Consider the following 12611-nt stretch of genomic DNA (forward strand, 5'->3'; position numbering starts at 1 on the left):
TGTAGTAATTAGTTTAGATGCGTTTGTATGACCAGACCAGATACTGGGGTGGATTTCTTTTACTTCCGTACTTATTTATATTATATTTGTGAGACTTATGTTATTTTTGTTTCTTTCGCTATTTTCTATAAATTGTGAATGTTGAATTGAGGGTTCGCATATCGAGGTGGGAAAGATAGGTTCCTGCACGACTTAAATAAATTAGGTCATGATAGTCATCTTCGAACCCTCTGGAATAGCAGCAACATCCACCATAATTGGAATTTCTGTGCTGAACATTGGTGCATCAGACTGCACCTCTTCTTCTTCAGCAGCTGGTTCGAGATCTATTACCTTCTTTTCAGCACCTTGGAGTATTTTACCACTCTAAGTACTGATAGCATAAACACGATCTACACCACCTCCCCCATTCTTTGGATTCGGAATAGTGTCACTATGAAGTCCTCCCTTTTGACGAGGGTACTGCTCTCTGGAAATTTCATGCATCTGTGACTCGAGCTTCTGAATGGAATCCGTATGAGATCCCACTATTTTAGTCAGGCCAGATAAACTCTTCTCAGCTTTGATTTGATTTGCTAGCAGCTTCTCAAGCATAGCCTCCAACCGCGAACTTCATTGATCATTTGATTGCCCCTTTGGTGGAATATATGGAATTGGAACTCTTATTTCTGAAATTGTTGTTGTTATTGTAGTTCCCTTGGTTCGCACCACCATAATTATTATTGTAGTTCCCCTGGTTGTTATTGTAAGTATCTTGTCCCTGCTGAGGTCTCAATTGATTTTGATTTTGATAACCCTCTTTGTAATTTTGCCTTTGATAACCCCCTTGAGAGTTGTTCACATAGTTAGCATCTTTAACCTGCATAGGAGGACCCTCTAGATATGGACCCTCTTAGACTTGGTACATACCCTTAAGCATTCCTTGAGCTTCTTCACAAACATTCACCTTTTTAATCTCCTTCTCATCAAACCTCTTGGTCAGCAAGGACATATTTTTTGTAAGCTGAGCCAACGTCTGTTGTGTATCATGGTCCTCTTTCACTATATTGTGGATCATTGCACCCTAATACGATATACTCTCAGCATTACCCGAGTGCCATGCCTGATTGTGTGTAGTCAATCTGTCAAGCATATTAGAGACTCTGGTGTAAGTTTTGTCCCTAAAACATCCACCAGCTGCATTGTTCCCAACTGATTGTGTTATAGGTTCCATTTCTGCATAGAATTTCTCCATCAATATATTCTCTGGAAAACCATGATTTGGAGACTTCTACAAATATTCTTTAAATCTCTCCTAAGCTTCATATAGTTGCTCCCCCTGAAGTTGTTTGAACTCATAAATTTTTTCACGAATTTCAGCCTTCTTTTTTGGGGGATACCACTTCTTGAGAAAAAACGACACCATCTCTGCCCATGAAGTAATAAAATTCCGGGGCAGCTTTTCAAACCACACTCTTGCATCTCCGGCTAAAGAATATTTGAAGGGCCTTAGCTGAATAGCATCTTGCGAAACATTATTTGGATGTGATGAGCACATACATTCGCAAAGTTTCGCAAATGTTGATGAGGATCATTGTCAGTAGAGTTCCGAAAATAGCCCTCAAGTTTGAGCAACTGGTAGAGAGAGGAATCAATTTTGACACTTGTAGCTCTAACCCGAGGATGAACGATAGCAGATGCATAATCCTCCGCGTCTATCAAATCAACAAATACATTCTCATGATCTGCTATAATCGGAGGGGTCTTGTTCACCACCCTAGTTACCATTTGCTCCTCGTTGATTATGATTCGTGATCACCTGGTTCACAACGAATAGAAAACAAAGTGTGGTGGAATAAGAAAAGGACTTCAAGCAAAGTAATCACTATTTAATAATTTCAAAACCATATTCCCAGGCAACGGCGCCAAAATTTGATACACTCAAATTACACCTTTTAAATAGTGTAAAGCAGACAATGTCAAATATAGTAACCCAACTAGGTTGGGATCGAATCCCATTGGGAATATAGTGTGAAAAGGTTACTAAAATCATAGAATACTTTGTTTAGGTCTAATGTCGTATATCATTGGTTTTATAGAAGTTTGGTTGTTTTATGACTAATTGCTTTGGATTGTAAAATATATGGTAAAAGGAACCAAGGTTGTGTCCCTGTCAGATAATGTGTATGCGTATGGTGATTGGTCTTGATATACTTCTAATGGATCGTTATTTAGAATGCACTTAACCCCTGCGGGAATCCCTAATGTTTCCCAATAGTTAAAGATTATTTCTCTTTATGATTTTCCCAAATATAAAAGAATGTATATGAAGAATGGTTAATTCGTGCCAAGTAAATTCCTTTTATTCCTAATTGAATTTATCAAACAAGGGTTAACGTCTTGAGCTCTTGTTATTTATTCTTACCAAACCCTACTCACTTTCCCAAGTTAAGTAAAGTTTAAGGCCTTAAACAATGTTTGCAACCGTCAATTATGACTTAAGAACAAAGAATAAATAAACCCTAACAATCTGTTATATGTCTATCAATCTCAATTTCCAATCACAAAACACCCATCCTAGGGTTCAAAACCTTAGTAGATAAATTAGCTACTCATAGTGGAAGAATAACAAGAAGAGATAATAGAAATTATAATGCTTACTTTTGATTGATTGAAATTGAAATAAAGTAATTGCGATTGTTCGTTCTCCAAAAAATGCTTCAAAAACTATGAGTATTCAATGCTGAGGAATAATAGTTCAAAACTGACAACTAATAATAAATAACACCTTACAAGGAACTATTTATAAGGTTCCAAAAACATAAACATAAAATTACAAATTTACATTTAAGTCCCCGACGACATATTTTACGGTCCGTATAATAAAATACGGACCGTATCAAGTTATACGACCAGGATTTCTTCAAGTCTTCAGTTGAGAATACGATCACCTTGTACGGCCTGTATAAACTTATACGATCCGTAAAACTTGAGTCGTAAATCTTCATCTTCAAACTCAGCATTCTGTCTCAATTAATTCCACTAAATACGACCAACTACACGGCCCATATAATATTATACGATCTGTGAAAATTGCCCGTATAAAAGCATCCTCCAAACTTGACCTTCTGCCCCAGTTGTAATCACAACCTACGGTTTGAAGTACAGCCTGTATCTCAAGATACGATTCGTAAAATGTTCCTGTATAATAGTAACTTCAACTTCAACATTCTGCTTCATTATCCATATTTCACGGTTAGGATTATGGTTCGTACTATAAAATACTGCCATATAACTTCATATTAGTGCCAAATATTGTAAATTATGTGCTTTTGTCCTTTAATTCCTCGATTTACCTAAAACACATCAAAATGAGATGTACTTGCTTAAAAATAAGCAAAACTTCTCGTAAAAAGATATTGAATGTGCCATAACTTCACAGCACATCAAAATGACATGTACTTTCTTAAAAACAAGTAAAACTTCTCATAAAAAGATATCAACTGTGCCATAATTTCACAACACATCAAGTAGACAACGTCGAAGCAGATGCTTTAGCAAATATCAAATTCATGGCAGATATATTGTATCCCATACTAATTTAGTGGTCCCGTACTAATTTAGTGGTTCACTTGTTCCACTCTATCCTTGACCAAAGCCAAAATGAGGTGAACTCAATTCATTAATGGGATGCACGTGATGAATTTTGTCAATTATTTGCAGAATGACATATTACCGGAAGACAATCAGGCAAATCAGTGTCCGAGCGACTAGATACTATCTGTAATGACACGCCTGGTCGTTATTGGACCTTCCGCAACACGTGTACAAAAACCTAGGGTATCTTCATAAGAGTAGTCCCCGGGGGAGTTTTAAGTGCAAGAATTACTCGTAGTTGAAATTAGTTAGGAGTTAAAGAGATGTGGGTCTAGGGGGATGTTCTCGCTGCAGTGGGTAACTGACTATCATAGCGAGCCCACTGTAGTGGAGGAACAATCCACTACAGCGGTATGTGCAGACCAGAACCCGCGTTTAATGACCTTATTTCGGGATTTTATAACTTTTATCCACAAACCCCTCTTCTAAGCCGTTATTAGGCTATTCCCAGAGTAAAACACTTGATGATTAAGGAAAGGTGGCTCTCTGAATTCTTCGGATTATATTCCTTAAAGATTTTCTATCACGAGTCCCCGCTCCAAGACAGGACGGTAGATACTCCATGAACGTTCGTGAAAGCTGCCCGACAACTAGGTAGGTTATGGTTTACTTGAGTTAGATTTTGATTAGTAAATCGTATATATGTTACAGAATGGATGGGATAAAACATGATTAGGTCTCAGACACGGAGCTCGGACCGACATTATTTAGGTTAAGATGAATGCTGATTTCTGCAGGCATCATGCCATTAAATATTAAATAAAATAAGGTGCATAGTTAATATTCCAAAAAGGGGAAGCAAGTAGGGGTGGTGGTTTGTTATTGATTCGGTTAGAGGGTAGGTATATGCAATTACCAAATAGGGCAATAGGGTCTTGTTGTACCATGGATGGGGGAGACCTATTCCTAAATTGTGGGTGTCCTCATTGAGTATTCATGTTGTTATTATTATACGTACTGAGCGTGCGAGAATTGTTATTATTTACTTCTTGTTGATTCGGAGTGATTCCTTATTCGTATTATTGACAAGTAGAGTCTTAGTCTAGGTATAGCTGTTACATGATGACGTATGTTCTTACCTTATGCGGCTTCGTAGAGTATCCCCATTGTTAGGAGGGTGATGTATTAAGTCTTGTTGTGTCTCGTGATAGGGTGACTTGCATTCTTGATATTGATAAATTGATTCGTGAGTCTTGATATGACATCTGGCGTGGTGATTTATGGTCATTGATATTGATTCTTGATTTTTCACATTCCTTATTGATTGTGGAACGGAAATACATTGTAATGAGAAAGATAATATAAATATGAAAAGGCATATTTGACAGGGGGTGATCCCAGGTCAGTTTCGGAGCGAGTGGTACATGGACACCATGGGTCCCCGGCAGGTCATGGCTAATTGGTCAAACATTACCATTTAGCATGTGTGTACGGATACGAAACTAACATTGATTGCATTTTACTTGTGTGTTCATATATTTGTGGTGGAGGCAAGCTGATCCCAAATGGGATGACATGTAGTTATGGTTCATTCTGGTAAGTTCTATCTGATTTACTCTTGATTGTTAAAATGAGGCGTATACAATTAACCTCATGGTCCGTTGATAAATAAATAAATATATTTGACCTAACCCTGTTAGTGTGGCTAAGTGTGGGAAGTATGTTGATTTGTTATCATTGATTGCATTGATTACTGTTCTTATTTGATATTCATTGAGTGGCTTGAGTTTGGTGTCCACTGTGGGATAAGTGTTTTAATGAGTCTAATTGTTAAACTTTGAGTACTTTAAAGTAAGGGAAATAAAGTAAGAGTTAGTGAGTTATGAGCATTGTTAAGTCAAAATCGAGTAATCCTGAGTAGGTTATAAAGAGGTGTACGACTGTACTCATTTCTCTATTCTGTTTTATTTTATATCATGTTGCGTGAACTAATCTTAGTCGACCTATGATGCTTACCAGTACGTGTGGTGTACTGATACTACTCTTTCCATATCCTTTTTGGGTGTAGATGTGTTTCAGGTCTGCTTGAAGGTTTCATTAATTGCAGTGGCGGTTATCTTCCTTCAGCTTCTGTACATCTCATTCCGAAGGCGGAAGCTGTGTCTGGTATTTGTCATCCCTCTGTAATTTAGAAGCTCTTGCACCAGTTTAGACTAGATCCTTGGGAAAGTGAAACTGTTTGTATATAATTAAAGAATGCCCTTGTAATATTTATTATATTCACTATTACTGGTCGATTTTGTTTTCAAAGAAACGTTACAAAGTGGTTGGGTTGATAAGGGTTCGCCTATCGGATAGTAATATGGTAGTGCCCGCACGATCCATAATTTGGGTCATAACACTATCTCATCGAAGGGAGATTATATCGCAGAACCTTCAATGGTCCATCAGCTAAGTTCCTCGATTTCGGTGAAACGGACTACATTATGAGAGAAGTTCATGAGAGGCATAGTAGCAATCATTTTGGTGATAAGTCCTTGGCTTAGAAACTCATTAGGGTTGAATACTATTGACCTCATATGGAACAAGCCATGAAAGCCTTTGTTAAAAAGTATGATAAATGCCAACGCTACACTCATCTGCAACATCAACAAGCGGAACCACTTCATTCCATCCTCTCTTCATGACCCTTCATTAAGTGGGGAATGCATATAGTTGGGCCTCTTCCCAGGTCCTAGGAAAAGTATACTTTTCCACTTTAGATTTCACAAAACATTAATGATTACACTTTATACTACGCTTTGAACATCAACATGACTTGTGAACCATTATTTCACTTTCAAAGATTAGAACTTGATCCAAAGGATCTCTCAGAAAGATTCAGTAATAGAAATGGGCCTGAAAGGTAATAGGAAGAAATTAAAAAGTGTTTTGAGAGTTAACCATAAAAATTCGGAGAAGGATTTTTAGACCTTTAGTGGTTCAGGTTACCCCTATGTCAGAGTATGAGATTAGAGCATTGTTGGTTCGCATACTATAACCAAATTGTCTTGGTAAGGAAAAGAACACGGACATGCTAAAAATCTTGAACTGTGTGGATCCACAGGGATTAGACCTGGTTGATTGGGTTGAGATCAAACTACATTTTGATCAGATAGTGACCAAACAGACAAAGAGAATGTAAGAATTAAACTTTACTCCCAAAAAAAGAAATAAATAAAGGAACATGTTATTGAATATTCTTGAACTACTTTTGTGTAATTATTTTAGAACTGATTTTTAGATGCTTCATCCGTTATATTGCTCATAGAATATTTCATATGCATTCATATTTTTCTAGGTCTCGTTCTAGTCCTAGTGAGGAAATTAATGATAATCACAGGGTGACGAGGAAGTCGTTAACCATTTTTCATATTTTTAAAATCTACATTGGCCTATGTGAATGTATGCACAAGTACTGCAAACGAGCAAATTAAGGGCTAGGACATTCCCTCATATTAACAATGCTTTGGTGAGCTCCACTTTTGGCTTGTAGAGCTTCATTGGTTACAGTTAGACATTTATTTATTCTTTTATTTGTTCTGTGGATTAGCGAAATTTATTTTGTCACGTATCATCAGTACCGTCTTTTTGTTAGAGGTTTCAGAGACAGTTTTAGAATGGGGTATTAAATTTCACTTTACATTTTAATTTTCACAGTATTTTAAATTGTTAAAGAAGACTGATTTTGATTCTTCTGAATATTATTGAAATTAAGTTTCAGATATAAATTATAATTTTTCTTTGAAATATGTTGGTTTGCATGGTGTGTTAGAACTAGAGCACAAAAGAACAAACAGGAAGGTTCGCTTTGTTGATTTCAGGTACAGAGTGTCTGTCGCGGTTTGATAAGAAAATCAATAGTGACAGGTAAATTTTGGACGAAGTTATATACATAATTTGAGGTGATATGGACGGGTTTGGAGTAAAATTTCAGAGCAAAAATCTAGTTGAAAAAACATCACTATTGTATTGTATATCATATATACATCATTTTTATATCACTTATACATTACTTTTCTACATATATATAATATTGATACACTAATATACATAGGATATAAACATGATGCGCACATGATAAATATTGCTACAAATTTATATACATAAAATATACATAAGAAGAAGAATACACCACCATTTACAATCACACAAATGCAATGCACTTTTCTTTATTTTCACACATCCTTCCACTGCACCACTACCATAAAGCCACCATACCCCACCATAACAATATAAATATTCTCTATTTTAAATTCCCAATTGAAATATCACTCTTGCTGATGCAAAATCGGGAACTCTTTTGAGGTGTGTTTAAAGAATCTAGACCGAGTACTTGCAAGATGTGAAGAGACTAACCTGGTCTTGAATTGGGAAAAATGTCATTTTATGGTCCGAGAAGGCATCGTCCTTGGGCACAAGGTCTCAAAGAGAGGGCTGGAGGTTGATCGTGCTAAAGTGGAAGTCATTTCAAAGCTGCCACCCCCCGTGTCAGTCAAGGGTGTACGCAGTTTCCTCAGGCATGCAGGATTCTATAGACGCTTCATAAAGGATTTTTCAAAGATCTCTAGTCCGATGTGCAGGTTACTTGAAAAGGAGGTGAAATTCCTATTTGATGATGCGTGTATGAAGGACTTTGTAGGTCTGAAGAAGATATTGGTAACTGCATCAATAATCATCGCACCTGACTGGAGCCATTCAAATTGATGTGTGATGCAAGCGACAATGCTGTGGGGGCTGTGTTGGGTCAGAGACGAGAGAAAGTTTTTTATTCTATCTACTATGCTAGTAAGATGTTAGATACTGCCCAAATGAATTACACTATAACAGAGAAGGAGCTGCTAGCTGTGGTTTATGCATTTGATAAGCTTCGGTCATATCTTGTTGGGACACATGTTATTGTATATACAGACCATGCAGCTATTCGCTACTTGTTCAGCAAGAAGGATGCTAAACCCAGGATGATTCGATGGATTCTTCTTTTGCAAGAATTTGATATTGAGATTAAAGATCGTAAGGGAGCTGAGAACCAAGTCGCAGACCACTTGTCTAGATTGGACAACCATAATCATTTTGTGGAGCATGTTCAAATTCGAGAGTCGTTCCCTGACGAGCAGCTTTTTGCTATTCCTGCTGCCGAAGTCCTATGGTATGCTTATAATGTGAACTTGATAGTAAGTGGGATGTACCCTCCTGAAGCCACCTTACAGTAGCGAAAGAAGTTGTATCATGATTCACGGTTTTATATATGGGATGAGCCGTATTTGTTCAAGCAAGGGACTGATTAGTTAGTGCGGAGATGCATTCCACAGACCGAGGTGAGTCAAGTACTGGAGATCTGTCATTCTTCCCCATACGGGGAGAACTTTCAAGGTGATCGTACTGCAGCTAAGGTATTACAATATGGGTTCTATTGGCCTACTCTTTTCAAAGATGCTCATGCATTTGCTAGAAGTTGCGACAGATGTCAACGAACTAGAAACATCTCTAGGAGGAACGAGATGCCTTTGACAAACATATTGGAGGTAGAGATATTTGACATCTGGGGCATTGATTTTGTGGGTCCTTTCCCACCATCCTTCGGTAACAAGTACATTCTGCTTGCTCTCGATTATGTTTCAAAATGGTTGGAGGCAATCCCTCTTCCAACCAATGATGCAAAGGTGGTGGTGAATTTTGTGCGAAAGAACATATTCATAAGGCTTGAAACCCCACGGGCGATGATTAGTCATGGGGGTACTCACTTCTGCAACAGTTTGTTGAAGAACCTTTTGGCGAAATATGGGATGAAGCATAAGGTTTCTACAACTTACCACCCACAGACATGCGGACAGGTAGAGGTCTCAAATAGAGAAGTGAAGCAAATCTTAGAGAAAACTGTGAATGCTTAAAGGCAGGATTGGGTAATGAAGTTGGATGACGCCTTGTGGACGTATCGCACAGCGTATAAAACCCCCATCAGAGCTTCTCCTTACAGGTTAGTTTACATGAAGGCATGCCATCTGCCGGTTGAGTTAAAGCATAAAGCATATTGGGCAATCAAAAAACTCAATCTTGATATAAACCTAGCTGGAGAGAAGAGGTTGCTCCAATTGCACGAGCTTGATGAATTCAGATTGGGGGCGTATGAGAACGCAAAGTTATACAAGGAGAAGACGAAGAGATGGAGCGACAAGCATATTCAACATCGTGAATTCGTGCGAGGGCAGCAGGTACTACTCTTCAACTTTAGGCTGCGGTTGTTTCCAGGAAAGCTTAAGTCTCGATGGTCTGAACCGTTTGTAGTGACGAGAATCACACCCCGTGGTGCTGTGGAAATACAAACTATGGATGGGGTGCGCAAGTTCTTGGTAAATGGACAGCGTCTCAAGCGATATTGGGGTGCTGCTTTTGATAAGGAGAAGGAGCAAGTGCTCCTTGATGATGAATAGAGAAGGATCGCGTCTTCTTGCAACGTTAAATCAAGCGCTTCTCGGGAGGCAACTCGAGTTTGTAATGTAGCAATTTAAAATAAAAGAAAAATACAAAAAATGTCATGCCACGACATTAACTAAGGCGTTGGTTGGGAGGCAATCCAACTTTTGTAGCATATATGTCATGTTTGTTCATGTTGCAGGGCTAAGGAAGGAACGAGAACTCGAAACGAATACAAAACATCAAGAATCGAGCTTCAGGTTTGTATTGTATTGTGTCTATGATAGCATAGCCATCACACAGCAGGTAAGTAGGCCAAAAATTTCGCTAAGTAAAAGATTCAAAGAAGGGTGTTTTGTGCGCTGGGCATGCATCGCATGACCAGCGCATGAGCTGCACTCAGAGCCAAAATTTGGCTAAGTAAAGAGTTTAGAGAGAGGTGTTCTGTGTGCTGGGCATGCGATGAATGACTAGGGCAAGAGGTCTAATCAAAGCAATTCTTTTTCTAAATGTAAAGTTTAGAGAGTGGGGGTGTTGTGCGATTAGCATGCGCCGCCTGGCCAACGTACGGGTCAACCCAGTTTGAATTTTTTTTAAGATTTAAAACACGGACGACCCCCCAATTCCCCCCACTTCTCACAAACTCTCTCTCTCTCTCTCTCTCTCTCTCTCTCTCTCTCCCTGAACTCGTCTTAAAGCCGAAACTTAGCACCCAAAACCTTCCCAAAATCATCTTCATCCCTCAATAAATTCGTGTGCATTGTCTCATATCTCAACAAAGGTAATTAATCTTCATTCATTATCCATGAAATCTCATTCCCTTTTCCCACTTTGTGTTGATTTTGAGCTTAATGAACTAGGGTTTATGGGGTTGGGCGAATTGGGTGGGGATTTGGTGTTGTTGTGCTTGAAATGGTTGTTAGATGTTAAAAAAAAATGATTCCCCAACAAAAGGGAAGGTTCTTCAACCCTCCATTGTTGCAAAACTCAAGGGGATAGTTCTATGCCCACAAGGTGTATGACAAAATTTCTAAACCAAGTTTCTTGTGATTTTTGTGAAGTCTTGAGTAGCAATTAAACTTGAAACATCATTCGAAACCTTAGGGAATAACCATTAACATCCATAAGTCGAAAAGCACTAAAGTAAGGGGCCTAACCTAGGTCCTCCAACATGATTTCCCTTATTTTGTAGTATAGTTTTTCTTTAATTTTCGTTCTTTTTAGTTTAAGTTAGCTAAATTCTTTGTTTCAATTTTTGTACCATAGTTTGAATTAAGTGCGGGGTGGTTCACCCTAGGATGAGCTTGAAAGTCAATAAAGCCATGATAGTACCCGAAAAGTGAAAAAGTTAAAACTTCAATTCATGAACACTAAGAAAGGAGCAACAACCTGCAGTAGCAAACAACCGGTAGCCCCCATTCCTTAGTCCTCGTCCCAATCTTGTAAGGATTGGGTGTGACGAAGAATGGTACAAATACTTCCCTTTGAAGGAGGGGTGCATTCATGAAAGGCCTGTCAACAAAGTTGCTTTGAAAAAGAATTTTCGGGGCATCTACAACCAAATAGTAGAAATGGGCTGGAATGATGTCTTTGAGAATCCGGGGTCCACGAACATTGACATGATATTGGAGTTGTATGCAAATCTACCGTTGGCCAGAACTGCAGCCGTCGGTGTACGTAAGAGGTGAGTATGTGCCGCTAACAGCCTCCACTATGTGTGCACATTTAGGAGTCCCTGATTGTCCCATTGGACCATTGCTTGATTTCATCAAAAGGCCTGACTATAAGGCCATTCTAGATACTTTGTGTGGGCCAGATTCAAAGGCCAAGTGGGCTAGATATCGAGAGGACCCAAGGAAGCACAAGACAATGCTAATGGGTGATTTCATGAAGGAGGCCCGAGTGTGGCTTCGATTGCGAAACTTTCGCATAATGCCACTGGATCATTTCACTACCGTGCTGAAGGAAAGAGTAGTCATTGGGTACTTCTTCTTGACGGGGAAACCTGTTAACATTATGTATTGGATGCTACAGGAGATGCAACACATCAAGGAGGGCAAGTCCCTAAGGCTGAGTTTTGGTAATACCCTCACTGGATACTTAAGAAAGTTGGCACCTCACTTAGAAAGTCCACATGACAGGGTGCTCGAGTGCCCGGACAATATGATTGACATCTCTAATGTCAAGTCTCCCGAACAGTGCACTAAACTCAACTTGACTCCAGCCCAAGAAAGATCAGCCCAATCTACTATGTTAGTGCAACTTTATAAGATTGCAATGAAGGCTTGTGATCACTTCGAGTTGGATGTCTCGAGTGTGTTCACGGAATGCCCTCACACCATTTACTCACGAGTTCTTATTGGAGAAAAGGGCAAGCTGCCAGCTGATGAGGATTTGTGCTCCGTGGACCTCATAGCAGCCGAGATAGAGGAAGGTAGTGAAGAAGAGTCCCAAGCACAAGATGCTGATAATGATGAGGAAGAGGATGTCGAGTCGTCTGATGGTGAGGTTGAGTATGATGAGGATGATGACTAGGCCCTAGTGGGCCTCACGGAGTATTTCTTGCCTTGGTTTTAAATTTT

General features: G+C 38.9%; 1 protein-coding gene and 1 non-coding gene across 2 annotated transcripts; both read left to right on the forward strand.

Annotated features, from left to right (window-relative positions):
* Positions 1-1250: 1250 nt before the first annotated feature.
* On the forward strand, positions 1251-1356 carry LOC132619252 (small nucleolar RNA R71). The gene has a single exon (XR_009574634.1). It is a non-coding gene; the product is annotated as a small nucleolar RNA R71 (small nucleolar RNA).
* Positions 1357-9521: 8165 nt separating this feature from the next.
* LOC132612969 (uncharacterized) lies at positions 9522-10046 on the forward strand. Its single transcript, XM_060327038.1, has one exon. It carries the CDS (start codon positions 9522-9524, stop codon positions 10044-10046), a length of 525 nt encoding a protein of 174 aa, XP_060183021.1.
* Positions 10047-12611: the final 2565 nt, after the last annotated feature.

The sequence above is a fragment of the Lycium barbarum genome, chromosome 1 (genome assembly GCF_019175385.1).
Source record: "Lycium barbarum isolate Lr01 chromosome 1, ASM1917538v2, whole genome shotgun sequence".
Classification (NCBI taxonomy): Eukaryota; Viridiplantae; Streptophyta; class Magnoliopsida; order Solanales; family Solanaceae; genus Lycium; species Lycium barbarum.

What these genes read in the sequence shown, in the direction of transcription:
- LOC132612969 (XM_060327038.1), top strand. Translation starts at nt 9,522, where the DNA reads ATGAAGTTGGATGACGCCTTGTGGACGTATCGCACAGCGTATAAAACC.